The following is a 21,864-nucleotide window of genomic DNA, read 5'->3' on the forward strand; positions in this document are numbered from 1 at the left end:
GAAATGTTTCATCACATTAAAAAGGCAGTGATCAGTCAGTGAACGTTACATCTAAAGGGGCATGCATACCCCATTACGCATACGATTGGCAAGGTTTCACAAACACAAATAGAGGTTATACGTTCCTGGAAGTATAAAAGAGTTAAATCAGAAAGCCTACCACTAAGGAAGTGCTGCTCAATATTTCAGTTAGACTGAGACATCTGGTGGCTGGGAGGGCTTTTGCACAGAGCTGGTGTGACAATCAAATTAACATAGCCTTTTTATTTAAGAGGTTCTCCTAAATGGTTCTCCTAAATTAAGAGCCAATTTTAAATTAGATACTTTAGATAGTTTTTCAATTCAAATTCTACTAGCATACAAATTGGAAATCCCCCACTTGCTCTGGTTGACCAATGTTGCACAGTCAAGATTTCAGTATTGGAACTTGGTTCTGACGCAGTAACATCTATGTTTTATTACTAATTCATATTTTTTCAATGAGATCGTCAGCTTCTTTTTCTTAATGGAACATCAAAAACCAGTTATTGATGGTAACGCCTACGTCGCTTGACATGACTATATTCTCCGCATTCTTACTTTGTCTTGTCTACACTCCAACAAATTCCCCTGAAAGTATTTCATTTCTAAAATAATGAGCCTCAAAAGTTGAGGCTGACCTTGATATGTGTACGAAATGTCAGATGACTACGGAAGATAACGATGAGATCACATACATGGGGGAATATCTGAGTGCCATCAGTAGGAGGAGCTTGAATTCACTTCTATCTTTATGTAGTTTAGTTTAAAACCGTGGTGTTTACATTTACTGGATTTGGCTGACCCTGTAATCCAAAGCGATTTATAACTACCACAGCGCTACAGTGACTTTGCATCTGTGACTTGAAGAAAACTGCTTAAATTTGCCTTTGTACCATTATAGGTTAGAGAATCTTCTGCATAGTACCTCAAGCCATCCTTCCTGATGGATACAAAAATAACAGTATATATTTGGACCTATAAAGCCCAGCACCACCCAGGGCATTTCATTTAGCCAGCATTGAGATTGAGCAACACTATGAGAGTATAGCTCATATCTTTTCCCAAAGGATAGCTATGGTCTTTAATCTCTTTAGATGACTTGTGACTTAAAGACTCAAAAGCATTAGGTTTTTTTCATCTAACACAATCTTTTCTTTACAGTCTATAAATAGAGTAGAGCGAGATATTATCAACATGAGTCACCACAAAGAGGCTTTCCTTTAACCGAGTGTGACAAATTCCCATCAACAGATGTGCAAAAATTTAATCAGCAAATTTCCATTATGCGTAAACACATTTCTTCAAAGCTTAGTGAAGAGAAAAATCTATGTGCGATTGTGTTTGCATTTGTGTGTGCATTCTTTCATCCGCACAAAGGTTTGGCTTTCTGCTCGGCTGAGCTCAGAAACGACTGAGCCACCGGTGATGTTGGCAGGTATGTATGGAGAGTGGCGCAGCAACATCGCTCTCCTGCTCCCCCACCCTATCAGAGCCATTGTGCTCTTTGTCAATCAGCTGTGCACTCCTCTGAACAATTATGCAGCCTTGTCCTCCCCTCATTTATTCTGAGTAAAAAACACACCGAGAATAGTGTGTGGGCAGCTTGGCATGCTTAGATAATGCGGACTACCTACAACAGAAATTATAGTTTAAGTGGCACCTCAAGTCATTTAAAAACAAATCATTTAGAGAGCGTATAAATACACACTGTATTATTACACGTGGCACACAGTTTCTGTTAGTTGGGCATCGTTAATAGTACCGAATTGATTAAATAACACACGGATTAAAACAGAATTAACGTTAACTGAAAACACGTCTGAGTCAGTTTGCATTCAGGTTACTACCTCAATAACCAACAAAATCAAAGGTTTATTTGGTTATGTGGAGGGAATCTCTAGTGTCAGTGCACAACGTCTTCAAAACACATTCAGCATGGACAAGTGGAAATGTAAACATGTACAAAACAGGAACATTACTGTAACCGTTGTGCTGAACATGAACATGAAGGAAAAAATAGATTCTGTATGTACGGAATTAACCAAACGTCACTGTATCACCTACAGGCATGCTATGTTTGTTATGGGGTTTTACAGACTCACCTAAATCCCTTGAGACACACACACACACACACACACACAACAGGAACAAGATTTAACCAAGAGCACCACCTACAGCAGCATGCCTTTATCAACCACCTAATTGAAAGATTCCTCTTACTGTTGTTCCTAGGAAAATATGTATGAATATCCTATACAGTAAATTATTTTTTAAATACCTGAACATTTAGACGAATGTGTGTATACATAGGCTATGATGAAAACTGCACTACAAACGGCACCTATTCTGGGCTGCGATTTGTAAAAGCAGGTGGCTGTAGATGGCGCTCTTGCCTATATGGCCAAAGATATTCACATGACAAATGAAAGCGGTGTCTCCATTGTGCTGTGGGCACAATTTATTTTGCTGGCATGATTTGCATTCAGTTTTCCCTTTAGATGAAAGACTGCAAATCAATACAAAGTTCTTCTGACTGATCACGTTTGTCCTGTAAGGAAACTTCAGAGTCACCAGCCCAGCTCAGCTGAACCAGAAACATATAGGAGATTTTAGTCAGTGCTCATTACAACTATCATCAAAACACTTAATGAGGAAATAAATGTTGGAAGAAGTGTGTACACTGATAGAGTAGAGCTCCAGAGACTTGCAGAATCAATACCAAGGTGCACTGAAGCTATTCTGGTGGCCCAACACCCTTTTTAACACACTTTTATGCTTCTCAAAATTGTCATTTATTTGTATATCTAGGAAATTCTGAAGATAAAAAAATCAGGAAAGTGCTGTTGCTATACCAAACTGGACTTAGGTATTTGGGGAGAATTTATTTTAGCATCACAGGAAGCATGCCTATTTGCTAATAGCTGGTTTTTACTCTTTTGATGCTTGGAAACTTTGCCTTTTGAACAGTAACTCAGACTAGTTTAACCATAAATAGGCTTGCAAGCCTGAAATCATCTGTAATTTGTGTGCATTAAAGGCCTATATCTGGATTAGCATAAAGTGTCTTGCCACCTTTGTGGACCTCCCAGGTTTGAAGCATTACAAAGCTTAACGCAAAGCAGAGTGAGCAGCCGAGCAAAGTTGGCACAGAGATCGTGGATTTTCGACCCAAAAGGAGTAAAGCTAATCTCTGGAGCCGAAAGGCAATTTTGCACCTCGAAAACATTCTGCTATCAAACTAATGCCAGAGCTTGTTTTCAAAACAAAGGGAAGGAAATGGACTGTGAAATCGCTTGTAATTGTAACATGGCTCCACAGGACAGAGAGGCAGTCAGAGAGAGCCAGTAAATCCTACAGTTAAGTGAGAGAGTAAAGGCCAATCTCAAAATGTGTTCTGGTCCTTATCACTGAGCACAGTACATACACATGATTTCACAGTGGTTAAACTAAAATTGGAGGTCAAGCACAATTAAGTAAGGGTCTGGTTGACATGGAGCACAGCATTTAAGATCATATAAGGCTGATAAGTCAAATCCCAGATCTGGAAAGCTTTGGCAGAGAGAAGATATACGAGTTGAGAGCCAAGAAGCTGTGAAGAACAAGCACTGGTGTTCACGTTCGAGACTAGAGTAATTCCTTAAGGCACAGGCTACACATTTTAGTATTTCCCCTGCTTTAACACATCCACTTCAACTGATAATTAGCTGATCAGCTGAATAAGATGTGCTGGGAGCAGCTAAAACACTGCAATGTGCAAGACAGGAAGTACTCCAGGAAGAGGGTTTGGGAAGCTGTTGCTCAGTGAATACTGTTGCTGCCTCACAGCTCCAGGGCCACTCAGGGTTTGATCCTGAGCTCTCTGTGTGGAGTTTCTCAGCACGCTATCCCACTATCCATGAGGGTTTCCAATAGGCTCACTGTTTTCCTTGCACTTCTCATGCTGCTAACAGGAATGCTATGACTATGTGTTAATGAGTATATGACTAATGTCCCATCCAGGGTTTATTCCAGCCTCATGCTCATTGTTCCTGGCTCTGGATCCACCACATCTATAACCAGGATAAAGCAGTTACTGAAGGTTTTTCTTTAGAACATGAATACATGTCTGCATGACGGGGAAGATATAAGACATATTTTCCCATTCTGACCAGTCCAGAATGTTGAAACCTGTGGAGAGCAAGCTTGATTATTAGAAATGCTATGTGTTAAACATTTTGTTTTTATGGCACTTGCACAAACAATTGTAACTGTACATGTAGGACCAAAGACATTTACTAAAGGAATAGTCGTGCACCATGTACAAGCTTGCTTAGAACATAAATAAGTGACAATGAAAACAAGTGTTAAGAGACTGAACAAGGCAAGGAAGTTTGCTGAAGGGTGAAGGCGCTAGACATCCACAGAAAATGTACAGCATAATTTGTACAAATCTGCATCGGATTCTTTCGGTTCTTTTTTTATACACATAATTACACTTTGCACAGGAAAACAGACAATAAAACAAGCATTCCTTCAAGTACCTAATCTTTGTATTTAAGGAATTGGTCATTGTCCATTTCCTTGATTGTAGTGAGAGTCTAAATTGGTACTTTATTGTAGTTGTTTGGTCCAGCAGTTACTGTAAGACTGCAAATTACTGTAGGACTATAATTGTTGTATGATACAAATTAGAGTGATGTAAATATAAAAAGTCACAAACATTTCTCCGTTTACTTTAGTGATTTTCGGATTTTAGGTTATTCTTAGTGAATAGAGACCAAATTTAAACACTTATCATATAAAAATACTGAATGATTTAAGTAAGGCATTCATATTATAAGAAACTAAGCGCAAAATCGCACAAAAAAAAAAAAACACATCATGATGTGCAGGTTTAATCAGTGTCAGTCACTTAGTTTCTACTTCTTCCATAGTCCTCCATTAAAAACTTTTTCGTGCTGTTAAACATGTTTGGACTTTTCACTACTTCAACATTTACTCGCTAGCACAGAAAGGAATAATATTCTATAAATAATATGAAGGAAAATGCCTCATGATTTCTGTTTCACTTTGGAAAAGCTACACTTTTACCTTTCAGTAATCTATCAAATTATTTGTTTAAAACATTCAAAGCACCTTTAAAAATCCACAACAATTACAGGTTCCTTAGAAACATATTATCACACCCATGCTGCCAGGAACTAAGAGGGCACTCCCAAAATACATGCAAAATCTTCTGAACTTAAATACCTCCTGAAATTTGCCTACAAGCCCTGGAACAGTTTTGATTAATTTGAATACAAAACTGTCATTAAACTATTAGTTTTAATTCATACTTAATAACAGCCAGGGTGTAGGGCAGGGTGTAGGCAGTAAATTAGGTGCTATAGTGTTGACAATAGATGGAAAGGTTCAACATGTCAGACTCAATAGGGAGCCACATTCCTGTGCTGATACACAGAAGGAGTTTAACCAGCTTGGGAGAGACCTAGTGTTTCAGTGCGTCATGTAATGACACCGTTTAATTAACTTTTCTCAAGACCACCAGGACGAAAAAAGAGAGCCATACAGATCGACCTCAACATTTCAAAAGATTATGAGCATGAATGCCTAAAAGCCCCTTTTCAGCAGCTCAATTTAAAAAGCATTAGCAACCCTGCAGCCTTTGGGGTTGAGCTTATCTCACATTCTCAAATACTGCATCATCAACCCTAATGAAATAATTCATAATTAAAATACAGTTTTCTATAAAGGTGTGTGTGTGTGTGTGTTTTCTTTTTAATTATTCCTTTCTTTTCTTTTATATTCGCCTGTAACAGCCTGTGACCTCAGGCTTCTGCTCCATATAATTGCACCGAAAGTTCCATCCGAAAGTTTCATTTAATGAAAAGCAACAACGTTATTATAAAAAACATAATATGGTACATTTGTTCCTCATATAAATATAATCATTTGACCACTACACGAACTCATAGAGGATATATAGAGCTCGTGTAATCAACATATTTGGTTTGGTAAGTTTGCTTTTCCTTTGACTGAGAAAAAAAATTGTACAAAATAAGCACTTGATCCTTGTTTTGATTTTAGAATTTGTTCTCTATAAAATGTAAAATACTGATTTCCTACAGTACTGTATGTCTGATATAAGAGTCCAGGTTTCCTTTACACTCCTTGAATCATCGCCCCCAAAACAAAAAGGGTTTTTTTTTTTGTTAATTTTAGTCTTTAACCTACCTAGATCAGTTAATTCGTTCAGTATATCCAGCATCTGAACCTGCATAGTCTTTATGATAAGGTGCATGTAGACATGTAGACTCTCCCAAACTGTATCTGTAAGGAATTTTTGCTTTGTTTTGAGGGGCTCTTGGGATCTTTTTCAAAACTTTTATAAGGCTACTACTATGCCGAAACAAACAAACAAACAAAACAAAACACTCAGGCCTTTTAGCCATTTTTGTTGTTTTGGCCACTATTTAGATTACATATCAGCCCACTGGGCAAAGATGTTTAGGCACCAACAAATAGTCTTCAGTTTGGATGAAAAAGATCCTTTTTGCCTCTCAGGACAAATGGTACATGCTATAGGCCAAAGGTGTAGAGTAAATCCCAAGTGGAGGCATAGGGAGCATGTATCTGCGGAAAGGAAAGTGTCCTGATTGTCCATAAAGGAGCGCTGCTGCTCCCTGTGGCTGACTGTTGAGAGGAAATGGGAAAGAGAGGCCTGAATGCGTCGAGGGTTTGGCCGCCATTTTGAGCTTCTCGATCTCGGCCTCCTGCAGTCGCTTGGCTTTGGCCCGTCTGTTCTGGAACCAGATCTTTACCTGAGTTTCAGTCAGGCAGAGGGAGCTGGAGAACTCTGCACGCTCAGCGATGGAGAGGTACTGCTTCTGACGGAACTTGCGCTCCAACGCCAGGAGCTGAGCTGTCGTGAACGGAGTGCGAGGCTTACGGTTCGTCTTGTGCTTTCTGAGAGAACATGTGTTCGGAACCAAGTGTCCTGTAGCATGGGAGAAATCGCAATAGAATCTACAATATGTTCTCAAAACATTTTTTAGAAAACAACTGCATTTTTTTTCATTTCGTTATGCCTCATGGCAACAGATAAATTCCACAACAGATTCTCATTTATGTACTCCTTTATACTTTATATGCCAAGCTTTCTTTTTTTTAATCCAGGGGTTCTCAAACCAGTGGTCCATGATATTGTGCCTAGGGGTTCATAATTATGTTCTTGGAGTTTTAATAAACTGCTATTAAACTTTTCATAACAGGAATGTGTTTCCTAAAATGTCAATTTTTTATTAAAAATTACTCAATGACTTAAAAACTATATGAACCTGATACTTTATTCCCACAGTATGTTAACATGGTGATGGTTCTGTGGATAGAAGGTCAGTGAACAAAACTCTAGTGAGTCCCACAAATGTATATGATGGTACATATTTGTTTATCCAATATTTGATAAACTGTGTTCATAACGCCTGGCTGAAGATAGTTTGAGAACCCCTGTGGTAACTTTCCGCATGTATGCAAGAGATTATGTGAGCATCTAGCTACTAGTCTGGTTCCTGGAAATAAAAAAAATGTTGTTTTTAAGTAATGTATTATACAATAGAAAGTGTTCAGTTTGTATTGTGGCTCAGCTGGACACCCATTTAAGGTGTCAACACTGCATCTTCATCGCAGAAGGAGTAACCTCAACACTACACACTGAGAAAATAGGGTGCTTTACCCTACCCTGTCTTCAAGAGTACACCTTTACCTTGGTACCTCTTTCTCTTAAAAACTATTTATTTAGACTATTTTAAATGGACAGAGTGTTGAAAAGTTGAAAAGGGAAAAGGAAATATAGTTTTTTGGCTGTTGTTATAACAAACAATATATCTGTTAGATATATTGCACATTTCAAGCTCAGTTGTGAATATGTTGTGCGTAAACCTACGTGGTTGCGGTGAGCACGAAGACTTGGGCCAGGTTGCCTCGTCTCGATCCGACGCTTCCGACTTGACGGGAGACGACGGGACACAGTCCTCTGGTGCAGGCGGCCCGTACATGAGCGTCGAGCTCGAGCGCCCGGTGCCGTAGCGAGGCGCTTCCGCGGGAGCCCTGCTTCCTGCGCGAGCCATGAGCGCGTCCACGCTGAACGGCAAACTCGCGGCGCGCTGAGCAGAGCACGCGGCGTCTTCGCGGAGCTCCGTGCTCATACCTTGCCTCATGCGTCGGTATCGGAAAACAAAACAAATAAATAATAATAATAATAAAATATATATATATATATGTATATATTATAATAAACGTCGGTCCGTGCGCGAGCGCTAGGTTCTCCTCCACTCCGTTCAGCGTCAAAGTTGCCAGCGTTTGAAGAGCATCCCGGAGCAAAGTTGGAGGCAGTCACCGTCACCGCCCAGTCAAGAAAAAAACTTATTATGGGAAGTGTGTGCGTGCCATTGGCTCGTTTTTTAAAAACGCATTTATTTAGCCCATTATACCTGATTAACGCGAGGAGATAGGGCACGCGCTGGGCTTGGCGATTAATAACGGGTTCCCATTAAATTAGTCTCATAGCATATAAATATATATATATATATATATAAATATATATATATATATATATATATATAAATATATAAATATATATATATAAATATATATATATAAATATATATATATAAATATATATATATATATATATATATATATATATATATATACACGCCATCACACTACACAGTCAGGAAAAAATGTAACTAAAAACTAATCTAGACCTGTCCTTTTCAAGGAGGTGGAACCCTCAAGTGTACTCCCTTTTTAAAATTTAGTGTGCATCTTTTACCTGGGAAGGTGTGTGTAATTTATAAGTATTATTCTAAAATCTGGTGCCAAAGTGCTCCTTGGGGTCCAGTTAAACATGTAAACATCAACATTACAAATAAAAAAAGAAACACTAAAAGTACAAGCTGTACACCCTTTTAGTGGACCATCACCAGTGACAGTGCAAAATCTCATCTCAGATCTCATACTGTCACTTTCATCGAGGACGCATCATCAAGGTTATAGCTGTATGTATTTCAGCTCAGAAGGTGCATAAATTGTTCCTTTAATAGTACAGCTTATGTATATTACTGTTGTATTTAGACATTCAGTAGGCTATGCTGACAGAGAGCATGCCAGAACTTTATCTTTCAAGAAGGTAATCTTTTACCTTTTAATCATTTTGTACCTTTATAGAAAATGTAAGGTATATAATTGGACCTTTTGAAATAAAGCATTATGTTAAGTTATTATGTTGCGCAACCAGTTCCTTTAAGAAGAATTATGAACATTACTAGCAGGCTAACAAATGACGATTAATGAAAAAATCAGTGATGAACACAATGATCCAATATTTGTATAATCACTCAAAATGTTTCTATACCGATCTGTCACCACTGTGTTCACAGCATGAAGACACATTTCGTGCTGTGTCATTATTCATTGTCTCTGATCTATATGTGAAAACTCATTAAAAAAAACAACAACCAACCAAACGAACCAAAAAAAAAAAAAAAAAACCCTACACACTTGCTTGATAAGGATAAACATGTCCAAAAGTGAAATCTAATCCTCTTTGAACTTTTGTATCACAGCCTGACTAATAATTCCGGCACAGGAAAGATGATTGATAAAGGTAATTCCCCTTGTGCACTTCTCTTAGCAGGCTGTGAAAGGCACTGGGATTGGGCTAGCCTGAAAATGACTGTCATTACATTGTTATTATTAACACCTTGTAATTAGGCCTTTGGAATCCGGTTCTTTTAACCGGGATTTAACGGTAATGACACAAAATTGCTACCTTCCTGAGGTGTATGGCGCCCACGCTGATTAGTCGGAGACTGTCATTTTAAAAGCTATGAATTTTGCTCTGCTGTCATTTGACCTTCAAACTGTACACAGGGCTGTATTTGCAACAATGCGGGACTACAAGACACCCAAACTAAGTATGTGTTTCCTCCTGAAATTAGATTCATTTTACAGTCCAGGTGTGGAGCATATCTTTGACAAATGGAACTAAAATCGATTGCGGTTTATTACAAATAGAATTTTAACTTAAAGTGCATCCAGCTTTTCATGGATGCCCACCGCCAGCTGGGTCCGATAACAAGATTTACAACGCGTCAGTGACAAACTGTAAAGAGAGCCTTTCCTCTATAAAGTGCAGTGCGGTAATTATTTGATTCACTCTGGGAATGCAACAGTACAAGTCAAGAGTAATAGTTAAGTGCCTCCACTGAGTCTGGGCTCCTGCATTCTTATTACAGCCCTCGAGGGGAACGCTGCTCTGTAATTGTGACAGGTTTAATGCTGTGGCGAAGGCCTCATGGGCTTATGGGTTCATTAAGGTTTATGAATCGCTGTGTTCACAGCTTGACTTGTTGGTGTAAATGCCTGTAAATCAATTAAGAACCTGCCTTTTCATCTTTTTCACAAGTCCCCGTCACAAAAGTGGTGATTAAGGAGCACTCCCGGGTTAAAAATCAGAGCGAACTTGTTCCTCTGTGGCTAATTTGGAGTCATTAAGGTTACTTAATGAGAAGAAAAAGAAGACATAATTAGCAGGAAATTCTATCACAGTGGAAGAGCATATCCAGGAGCATAACAATCATTAGCGGCTGAAGGGAGAACTCTTTGTATTTAGTTCTGCCAGGTAATTACTTACAACATTAACACACCTCATGGCGTACTAACCACAAATGCAAAGTTGAAAGAACAAAGAACATTATGAAATGATGAAAGAGCATTATGAAACGAAAGAAGAGGGCGGTTCGTTTTTAACAGCTTTTCACAGAGCATGATAAACAAACTACTGTGAAAAATGTGTGTGAAAATGCTTATGGGCACAAATCAGTAGTTCTACACCTTAACATTTTCTGAAAACATCTTCTGTCTCTATTTTGATACATGACCAGGTACTGTTCTTGGCAAATAATAATAGGACATCTTTGCTTACTTTGTCTCAATGATAAAAAAAAAAAAAATCCAGATGTAGGAAAAGAGTAGAGAAAACATATATAATCTAATCTGTCTTTTATCATCAGAGAAGAAGCTTTCCATTACCCTAAAACTGTATGTGTAAGGCTTTGAGAGGTATCAACAAAATTTCTCCAAAGGTCCAGCAACATATAATTCCCCACTTACAAAGGTCTGAATAAGCAACTAACCTGACTGAATGCTTAATACTTCACCATTAGTGATTTTATAGCTATAAATAAAATAATATGAAATGGTTATTTTGTATTAGCGCTTTCCCAATACCACTTTTGACTCGTGTAACACTAATCTGTTTTACTCTGAATAGATAAAACAAGATCTGTTTTGAACTTGAAATGGACCGTCAGTCAACACTTCACTGTCATGTCACTAATTAGACCACAGAGTAAAAAAAATAAAAGGCATGAACTTTCTTAATGTGTTGCAAGAAAAACCTGATAGATTTTATAAGCCTGACTGCAGTATAGTAACAGCATGCACACACACACACACACACACACCACAATCTCTCTGAAAGGTCTTGTGGGCGTGTCCCAACTGCAAATGTTTAAGGATGTGCACTTTAGTTGTTTTTTTTTTTTTTTTAAAGTTCATATCATTACTGGTAATGGCCTACAGCTATATGTAGCACATACAGCTCTACACAAAATAAATTGGGCGTTTGATTTATATGTTCCACCATCGGCTTTGTACTAGCATTGTTGCAAGCTAACATTATGAAGTGCACACACTCACCGCAGGTAGCTACAATCTGTACTAATTACTTACAAGCAAGTTTACTATTATTTTTGTACATGCAGAGGGAGCAATAATATTCTTGTGCAATGTTTACAGTTAGCAACCTTTTTACTAGGTATGAGTTCATTCACCATTTTGGAGTAGGACTGTACAACTGCAGAACAAGAATTTTCGTGTATATAGATGCCTAAACAGTGACAATAAACAACAAACAAACACATTTAATGATGGGCCATATCTGTCAGTGTAAGATGAAATCACAGTTATAGACTTTGCTTTCATTTTAATATTTCATATGGAACTAACTGAAGGTAGGAGATAATGTTTTAATGACACATTGGACCTTAAGCACCATTGTTTTGGTCAAATATGTGGATTTGTGTCTGTACTGCATTATTCCTAATTGCCGGGAATTACAAAAACATCAGGTGAAATGTTGCTGAAATTGTGGATCTGTGTTGCACACTATATTTCCAAAAGTTTTGGGACACCCCTCCAAATCTTCAAATTCTTCCCAAAGGATCATGTTGGAACAGGAAGGGGTTATACCCAAACTGGTCCCACAAAGTTGGGAGCATGAAATTGTCCAAAATGTCTTGGTATGAAGCTGAAGCATTAAGAGTTCCTTTCACTGGAAGTAAGGGGCCGAGCCCAACCCCTGAAAAACAACACCTGAATTCAAGTGTCCCAAAACTTTTGGCAGTATAGTGTAACAGAAACGGTCAATGTTTAGTATGAACCTAGGGTTACACTTTTCTTCACCAGTAGAGAGAACAGTAAAATTTAATGACCGTAAAATAATACTCATATCTTCTGCTTTATGATCCCGTAATGATAGTCCCTTCTGCAGGCCCTTTGCTGTAATGTTATGATGATTTTTTCTAAACATAGGAGTTGTTCCTCTTGCTATAAATGTCATGTCTTGGGAGGGTCTGCTAAAAAGAGGCAAAAACCAAAAGGACGCCTGAATCAGTAAACAAAATCAAACTCCTATTTCAGTTCAAAGATGTGACAATGAAAGCACATCGCTAAGTATATCAAAGCGATTACTGTGTTTACAAAATGCTCTGAGGAAATGGAGCAGAGCATAAACCATTTGGCCCTTGGTGTTTACTTAAACATGCTTTATGTTCTGACAATCACTTCACAACCGGTTTTAGTAACACATATGCAAAGCTAACTCTTACGAATTATCTTCATGTTCAGGATTTTACTTCTCGTCCTTCCTTCCTTTTTTTTTTTTTTTTTTGCATTGTGTAGTTTGTTTAAAAACCAGTGTTATGAAATCTGGCCTGAATGTGTATAGCCACAAATGTGACCTAAACAGCTTTGATTGATGAAAGCATTTAAGAATCAATCAGTTCCACACCCTTACCACTCTAAATTAGTGTGGGAACCATGTGTAACGTGTCTGAGGATTTCTCATGGGCACTAACATCATAAAACGTTAACAACTTAAAAACAAGTCAAGTCAAAACAACGGGTGGGTTTCAAGTGGGTTTTAAAGTAAGGCACACCATCGAAAGGTTTATCTGAACTTATTTGTAAAGTACTAGTCAAAATGTGAAAGACAAAGGCACTGCTCTTAGCAGTCACGCTGCTTGATGCCCTAAAACAGCCAATTTCTGTTCGTCAGGCTACAGTGAAATGTAAGCAGACCATTACGAACAGTTCAAGCCCCAGGAGACAGAGCAGCAGACAGCTCCACTTTTAGGGCTGGATTGCACCACAGGAACATTTTACTCCAAACAGTGCTGCCTTTGGCCGTATTCTTATCACAGCAGAAAAACAAAAGCCGACAGAACAACAGACCCAGCTAGTTCAAACTCCACTGACAACTCAGTTTGCACAGAGAACTATGCAGTTGACTATGCATAGGTGTCAGAAGCACTAAAACTCCCATATGTCGAATCAGCACAAACGTTCGTCACACAGATGGCCTGCCTGCCCTTCGGCTGTGTGGATGCAGCTCCAGGTCTTATCATGTTCTCATCAGTGCTTACATAACACATGGCGCCGAAGCTCACTCCTGCCCTCCATACTATTCACCTCATGTTCCTCTAGGCGATGTGCAATTATACCTGTGCTCTAGGGTTAAACAGAGAGGCATTTTTAGAACGAGCTGAACGACAGGCTAATGATCAGTTACATGTCATCAACTTAATTTACAGGCCATCAAGCAGTGATTAAGGACTATGCTGTCAGACAGGTCCAACGTCATATTCTATGAACCTCAAGTGTGCTAGCATATTTGTTCTTGCAGATCAGCCTAACTAAGTTTATATTGGATATCTGTAGAAATTCCGTATGGTGCATGATATAACACTTTCATGTGCTGGCAAGTGCCTAACATTGTAGAATAATTAGAACAACTACTTAGATCTATACAGCATGGTTTGCAAACTTTTGTGCTAACCCCATAAACATGTCCAACATAAGCAGCTAGGGGTGGACAAATCACTTTCCTGAAGTCTTGTGACAAGAATATTTTGTGTCTGTCTGTGCTATACATTTTTATTAGTAGGATCACTTGGCTAGAGGTCAGCAAAGCTTCCATTTCAATAAGGTCAGTACAATAATTACTACTTAGTGTAGACATCTTAAAGCTGTAATAATCAACTTTTACAGCTTGCAGCAAAGTACTAATGCCGGTAATTTGTAGTGTCTCACTATGGTTTCCATCTTGTTTATTTAACATTTCTTTTTGTGCTCAAGATAACACACATGTGCATGAATATTGGAAATACAGTGTATAGCAAAAACGTCTACCTAAGATGTGCTCAAAAAGGTTAATATCTGTTCAGTGTAAAAGCCATATATCATTCATTTACATCATTACATGTGTGGATATGCGGTCATCGTGACATCCTGAAAGAGAGCTTTCCCAACAGGACAGAAATGTTTAGATTAATGGAGAACAGTCAGAATAATTTAATTTGCAGTGATTTTGTAGTCCCTTCCCTCTAAGGAGACAAGCGTTACCTAATTATATACAGGACAAGCAGAATATCTGATTTATTCTCATTGGTATCTGCATAATGATATTAGTGTACTGATATCATAGTGTCTCTATAGGTCTGAACACTGAAGGAATTTGGTCAAAAACAATTATTACAAACATAATATAATACAATATTACAATCACAATATAATACAATATTGATAAAAAAAAAACCATGAATTAAGAAAATGAATAAATGGACAGGAGTAGTGACCTCTCAGAGATCTGATCTGTGGTAAGCTGTGGTGGCACAGAGTATTTTAAAGGCAACATCTTACACCTTATACCACCCATGCAGCCACACCACTGCACATGATGAGTGCAAGGTCTGTATTATGGCTCCATATAACACACGTTTAAGTTAAAAGCAGTGGAATCACAGGACTGAGTTTACTGTTTAGTCTCCAACACACCCAATTCAAGTAATGAAGGGCTTAGTAATGAGTTGAATCAGTTATAACACTAAACTCAACGGTGTGTGGCCCACAGAAACCCTAAGAGTAAGTAATTTTCCTGGAGTCTGGAACAGCAAAAGAACAGAGGAGTAAAGACCAAGATCTAAAAAAGTGCACAACAAAATTCCTGCAGAAAAAGTCATTAAAGCATATTACTCCGCACAGCACTGGCTAATGATCATAGGTTTCAGTAGTGTACGATGACAATGGTAAAAACAGAGCCTCAAATACATTTGCAATGAGAGCTAATATTACCAATCCAGGGTTGCCAGGGTTTAAACTTTCCAGCCCAACCACATCTCTGAGTCTACACGAAAGACCTGAATCTAATCAAAGAATTCAGCAACGAAAAAAGCAGACACAATTTCCATAGCCATTGGATGGAAAATAACTTCACAGTGATGCACAGACATCAGATACGTATCCACTCCATAATCCTACCTTTCCCTCTCTCAACCTCTCAAAAGAATCTTAAAAGATTCTGCCCTGTATGTTTTGTCATAGACTCATTTCATAGACTTACTTTAGCTTTGTGATGCTATAAAACAAGATATTATATGACACTGAGTATTTTAACCCAATCTGGCAACCCAATTAAGTGTGGTGTATCATTTTTGACTAATAACTGCTAGAAAGCGCCGTCTCTTCAATTGTAATACACCTAGAAAGGTAAGCAAATAATAGAACATCAGCTTATAGCTGTCAATTTTCTGGTTAATCAAATGAGGTAAATAGCAACAGAATGTAAGATGGATGAATTGTGAATGAGAATTTTCACCACGTGCCTTTTTGAAACCAGAATGAGAAAGAATATCCAGGTTTCCCAATTGAGATGTCCATTGTAAATGATGTCACGATTATCAAAGCCATCAATTTATATGTACTAATCCAGTACCACTAAATTGCAGAAAACATTCCCAAAGAAAAGGTTAAAACTAAAAATATTGCTACGAAAACAAACAGTGCCCAATCTACTCACATGTTTGATTTCAATAAAATGATTCTAATAAATTAAATTTGATAATTGGCATTTCAAGCACACACCCTACAACACGGCAGGGTTAGGAAAAAAGCAAGCACGCTGAGCTGTTGTATAAGAGCTGAGATCAAACTGTCTGAGTATCAATTATTCTGCATCATTTATTTTCTACCCAGAAGAAATAAACTATCAAAAAGGAATTAACTTGCTGTGTTGGAAGAAGTTAGCTGGAAGCTGGTGCATGGAAACTGTGTACACTGAGTCAGTGTGGCCCAATTTGACCCGCTTATCCCATGAAGGATAATTGCCGTTTGTGTTTTTCCTGTTTCTCTACCCACCATTATGGAGATTATATTGAGCAGAGGTGGCATATTACAGCAATTAAAGGCTGGGTGGGGCTTTATTTGCTTTACCCGTTTCAACATATGACATTAAATGAGCATAGTGGTAAAAATAATTACAGCTTAATTCGTCGCTGGTGTCTGAAGCAAAATGTACATGGCCTTAATAATGAGGCATGGTCACAAGAAAACTACTCACCACTGTGTTTTCTTTTTATAATTCTATCCAGCTCCAGTGGGGGGGTAGATTGGTTCAGCCTTACCAAGTCAGTGACTTCTCACAACAGAAGAAAGTCAACGTTAACAGCGACAATATGGTGCAGGTTTTCCTATCTGCAGATTTTAGCCCTCTACTGTCAGGATCACAGTTTTGTTTGTACTTTTAAACCAGGTCAACGTTAAGGTCTAATGCTAATCTCCAATGCCAGGAACATTTAAATTCAATTCAAGGGCTTTCCAAGGTTCTTCAATTACTAAATTACTAAAAGAGACCCCATAAAACTGAGGCGAGCAAGCACTCCGGTGAGAAGCACTCAACTTCACATATCCTGCTGTAATGATTTAGTGTGACGTATCCGTTCTGTTGGCATCTCAGTAGTGGCAATAATTCACATCATAGGATTTATAACCATCACATCTATCATAATCAATCTCATTTTATAGAATTTTGCTTCAACAATTTTCATTAACCTGTGGTGAAGCATCCAATTCATCCAAAAGAAGCTTTTTAAAATTCCACAGCAAATGATGAAATTTGCTCTTGGGTTCAAGGACAAAATTCACATTTTAAAACTATGACATGATCATTGGCAGAAACATCACGGGGGAAAAACAAAAAAAAAAACATAAGCATTTGCATTCACTTGTTCAAATTCAGTGACCACTTTATCCTGGTCAGGGTGGTGGTGTTTGCAGAACCTATTCCATGAAATCTGGGTTTAAGGCCACACACACACACACACTCACACCTAGGAGATATTTAGAAGCCAGTCCACCTACTGACAGGTTTTTGTGTGAAAACTGGAGAACCTGGATAAAACCTATAGTTTGACATGGGGAAACGTGAAACTGCACACAGACAGTTAAGGAAGGAGGAATGACAGAAAGAATGGAAGAAGGGCACAACTAATAAATACCGGTGCAATCAAAAGAAGCTGCAAAAAACATAAACATTGTTAATCACAAACCACCCAGAGAATTATTGCTCAATCATAAAGCTGTTGAAAAGCCCCTGTTTAATACTTTTAACCATGATAAGACCTGTTTCGATTCAAAGGCATGTCATTCTCTGAAAACATTTATTTTGTGCATGACTCAATGCCTGTCTGCTTCTGAATAATTTGCTGCTTGTCTTCGGTAGGCAGATTTTCTTTTCTTTTTTAACAATCCAAACACAGGGGGGGAAAAAACATGATGTAAATGTCAGCTTGAGGTTCCTTCTGCATTGACATGATCACGTTTTGTAATGTACTCAGGCATTGTTGAGCTGCAATAATTATGACCACATTTGCATACTGTTCATTAGAGTTGTGACAGTCGTTAAAGATAATTATAGTATAAATTACTATGTTTTGAAACACCAGGCAACCAAGATAACAACTTTGGTCAACAATTATAGTCAGGTTTGATTGAACAAGCACAATCACAGTAAAGAAATAAACACTTCTTTGCTTCGCGAGAAAGAAACTTTTAAAAAATAACCACACTTATCCTTTAATAAGTGATCTCAACATTTCATGTTGAACTTCCAAAGCCTCCAAAACCACACTTTATTTATATAAGCACAGCTACATCTAAAGACTTCATCCTGTAAACCACACGGAACCATAAAACAGTAGGAAACACCCCAATCATCAAACAGACTATTTAATGTCCCTTTCTGGCCAACGCTATGACGTGTGTAGAAGTTTTGTACATATGGTACAACTACATTACAATGCTTTGAATCACAATATTTTAATATCTTAAGTTGGTTTTAGATACTACATCTTTTAAGATTATTACTTGCTACATGTTAGGAGATGATCACCAACACAGTCTTGGACAAATCCTGTTGTTAATGTCAAATAACATGATAAAGATAATCTAATGATGGACCTGTGAAGATAAAGAACAATCCGTTCTTATGCAGAAAATAGGGTTTCATAAACAGAAACATTCTTCAAAGTGAACTAGAGGCAATCAGGATATGTTTATCTATCCATTAGCATATTTTGTTTACTTTCTGCTGTTGCCCCTGCTGTGAGTGTTGTGTAATGCTATAACACCCTCTTATTAGTAGCACACTAAGATTTTGCTCATACTGCCAGAACGTTGTTGTCAGATGTTTTTAGTCGCAGTAGCATTAAATCTACCATCTGTTTCCACTTCATGTTATGGATTATAAGGCCACCATTCCCTCATGACCAAAAAATTATTTTATTTTTAATGAATTTTTAACGTTTTTTTTGTGTGAGGTAAAACAAAAAATCATGTACACACACACCACACATACCAATCAGCCAATAAAACCTGTGATGAAAGCCAATGCATTGTTGTTGAAGTTGATATGTTGGAAATGGGCAAGCGTAAATATCTAAAGAGAGACATTTACAAGGGCAAAATTGTGATGATTAGATGACTGTAAAAGGGCAGGTCTTGTGGGGTTTTCAGTGGTTCGTACCTACCAAAAGTGGTCTAAGGAAGGACATTCAGTAAAGTACTGACAGTGCCATGGGTGCCCAAGGCTTTCTGATGCATGTGGGCTGTGTAGCAGCAGACCAGTCAGAGTGCCCATGTGAGAACTGGACCATGGAGCAATGGAAGAATGTGCCTGGTCTAATGAATCACGTTTTCTTTCACATCATGTGGACGGAGGGTGACTTATCTGGAAAAGACATGACACCAGAATGCACTATGAGAAGGCAGCAAGCTGACAGAGGCAGTGTGATCCTCTGGGCAATGTTCTGTTGGAAAACCTTGGTGAAAAAATTGTTTAGGAGTGGTTTAAGAAACATGAAAAAGTGCTCAGGTTCAAGAGTTCATGAGCTTCAAATTCCCCAGACCTCAAACTGATCTAGCATCTGTGGGATGTGCTGGACAAACAAATCTGATCCATGGAGGCCCACCTAACAACTTACAGGATTTAAAGGATCTGCTGCTAACTTCTTGGTGCCAGATATCACAGCATGTCTTCAGAGGTCTTATGGAGTCCATGTATGATGGATCAAAGTTGTTCGGGTAGCACAAGGGGGATCTACATAATATTAGGCAGGCTGCTTTAATGTTAGGGCCCGATTGGTGTGTGTTTGTATAGAATATCTATATTTTATCTCCATGTGCTTTTTCTTGGGATGTCCCAAAACTGTGCTACTGTCTCTACACCTTTCTAATGAAACTGCTCACATAATATAATCATACTAATTCTGTTGTTTTTCCACAATTAACTTTAACTGTCAGTAATTATATGTTATGTTAATGAACTTAATGGTTGAAAGACTGACATTGTGCATGTGACAGAATCTAATAAATGGTGACAGTTAAAATTAAGGTTCATTAGGGAGACAACAATACTTGGAGTACCCAATAATACAATTACTCCAAGAAGTGAATAATTTCAATAATAAAGTATTGAAAAGAAAGAAAAGAAAGAATAGAAATCACACAATAGGGATAGCAGTCAAAAGGCATCATAATGCTTCTCTATTCAATACAGTCACACTCAATGGTCTGTATCTCTGTGGTTGTAACTGTGACAACACTGTATTAAAATGTAAAAAGAGAAAAAAGGTCTGAGAACATGTTTCTATATTTTCTGGATATGAAATATATATATATATATATATATATATATATATATATATATATATATATATATATATATATATATATATATATATATATATATATGCTCACAGTGTGTGTATGAGCAACAGAACGGAAATGATACAGAACATTTTCAAACCTGATAAGCACAACATTGAACGCCTTAAATAATTGTTAATAACTAAGAAATAATTTTTTTTTAACTCAAGTTCAAGTTCAACCAGATTGTAAACATCAATAACCTCAAATTAACCACAAAAGCATACAACATGCCCTCATCACAAAGCTTATTGTTAATAAACTGTTAATAAACAAATTCCTAAACGTTAACCTTAAAATAAATCATGCCACCCTGTGGAGCTATTCAAAGCTTTGAATACAGCACCCCCTAGGGTCAAACATGTAGTGTAATATTTTTGTACAGGCCTAACGACAAAATAAAAGTCTTGAAAGTTGTCCTTCAACATTTGCAACATGGCTTTACTTCTGATAAGTCTCTAAGTTATAAGAATAACAAATATCCTATATTGCAAAGTGTCTAATTTAATAAGTTCAGTAATGAATAACATTCCATCTCTTCATTCAATCCATCTTCTACCTGTCTGAATCCGTGGAAGAAAACAAATTTCAGAAAATATTTCCTCAATATACAGTATATTGAAGATTTGCTGTTCATCCACAACATTTCTTGAAAACCACCCAAGTCTATATTGTATTGCATATACTGTATATTTTAACACGAACAGTCTAAACTAACATGTGCACCAATGAACAGTGACACCGAGCTGACGCATTTAATGGACTGACTGTCATAAATCTTAAACTTAATTGATGACAGGCAGTTTTTGTAGTTAGCGCCAAAAACAATGAAGAAGAGAGCTTTTTTCCCCCTCACTCGCCATTTTCCAGACCAAGTTCCAAAATGCAATCTAGCTATATGGCACAGTTCCAGTGCTAAATTGTTGCAGCTAAACACTGTCACAGTCCGTTTGTCAAAAATTTGTATGCATATGACCATCACCCCCCTATATGCTTGTTGAACATTACATTTAAAAACTGTTCCCCTTTTGCTGCCTTTTCCACTTTTCTGTGCACTGATTTCAGGTGAGGAGATCTGGGGTTCAGTGTGCTGAAGATGTTCAGTGGGGTTGAAGCTCTGTGCACTCCAAATTAAAGTTGTCTTTATTTATCACAAATACATTACTGCACAGTGAAATTCTTTCTTCGCATATCCCATCCTTGGGGGTTGGGGTCAGAGTGCAGGGTCAGAGTCATGATGCAGCACCCCTGGAGCAGGGTGGGTGGAGGTAGCTTGGAGGTGCTGAGGCTTGAACCCCGATCTTCTGGTCAACGACCCAGAGCCTTAACCACTTGGGTTACGGTTAGTCTCCATGGAGCTCACTTTGTGCACAGAGAGCCTCTTAGTTCCACTAAAGGGGAATTGTAATGTGAACACACTAAAACACCCTTTATAATTGTGTGCTTCCAGCTTTGTAAGTTTGAACCACAGAAAACACA

At 37.9% G+C, this 21,864-nt stretch overlaps 1 protein-coding gene across 1 annotated transcript; it reads right to left on the reverse strand.

Annotated features, from left to right (window-relative positions):
* Positions 1 to 1,660: 1,660 nt before the first annotated feature.
* Positions 1,661 to 8,460, reverse strand: msx2a (muscle segment homeobox 2a). Its single transcript, XM_058407343.1, has 2 exons — positions 7,943 to 8,460; positions 1,661 to 6,997 (listed from the first exon to the last, which is right to left on the reverse strand). The coding sequence occupies exons 1-2, from the start codon at positions 8,214 to 8,216 to the stop codon at positions 6,561 to 6,563; spliced, it is 711 nt and encodes a 236-aa protein (XP_058263326.1). The 5' UTR covers positions 8,217 to 8,460; the 3' UTR covers positions 1,661 to 6,560.
* Positions 8,461 to 21,864: the final 13,404 nt, after the last annotated feature.

Source organism: Hemibagrus wyckioides, linkage group LG14, assembly GCF_019097595.1.
Source record: "Hemibagrus wyckioides isolate EC202008001 linkage group LG14, SWU_Hwy_1.0, whole genome shotgun sequence".
NCBI classification, from domain to species: Eukaryota; Metazoa; Chordata; class Actinopteri; order Siluriformes; family Bagridae; genus Hemibagrus; species Hemibagrus wyckioides.

What these genes read in the sequence shown, in the direction of transcription:
- msx2a (XM_058407343.1), bottom strand. Translation starts at nt 8,216, where the DNA reads ATGAGGCAAGGTATGAGCACGGAGCTCCGCGAAGACGCCGCGTGCTCT. An exon ending in TTCGTGCTCACCGCAACCAC is followed by an intron (nt 6,998 to 7,942) that starts GTAGGTTTACGC and finishes CCCATGCTACAG; the next exon opens with GACACTTGGTTCCGAACACA.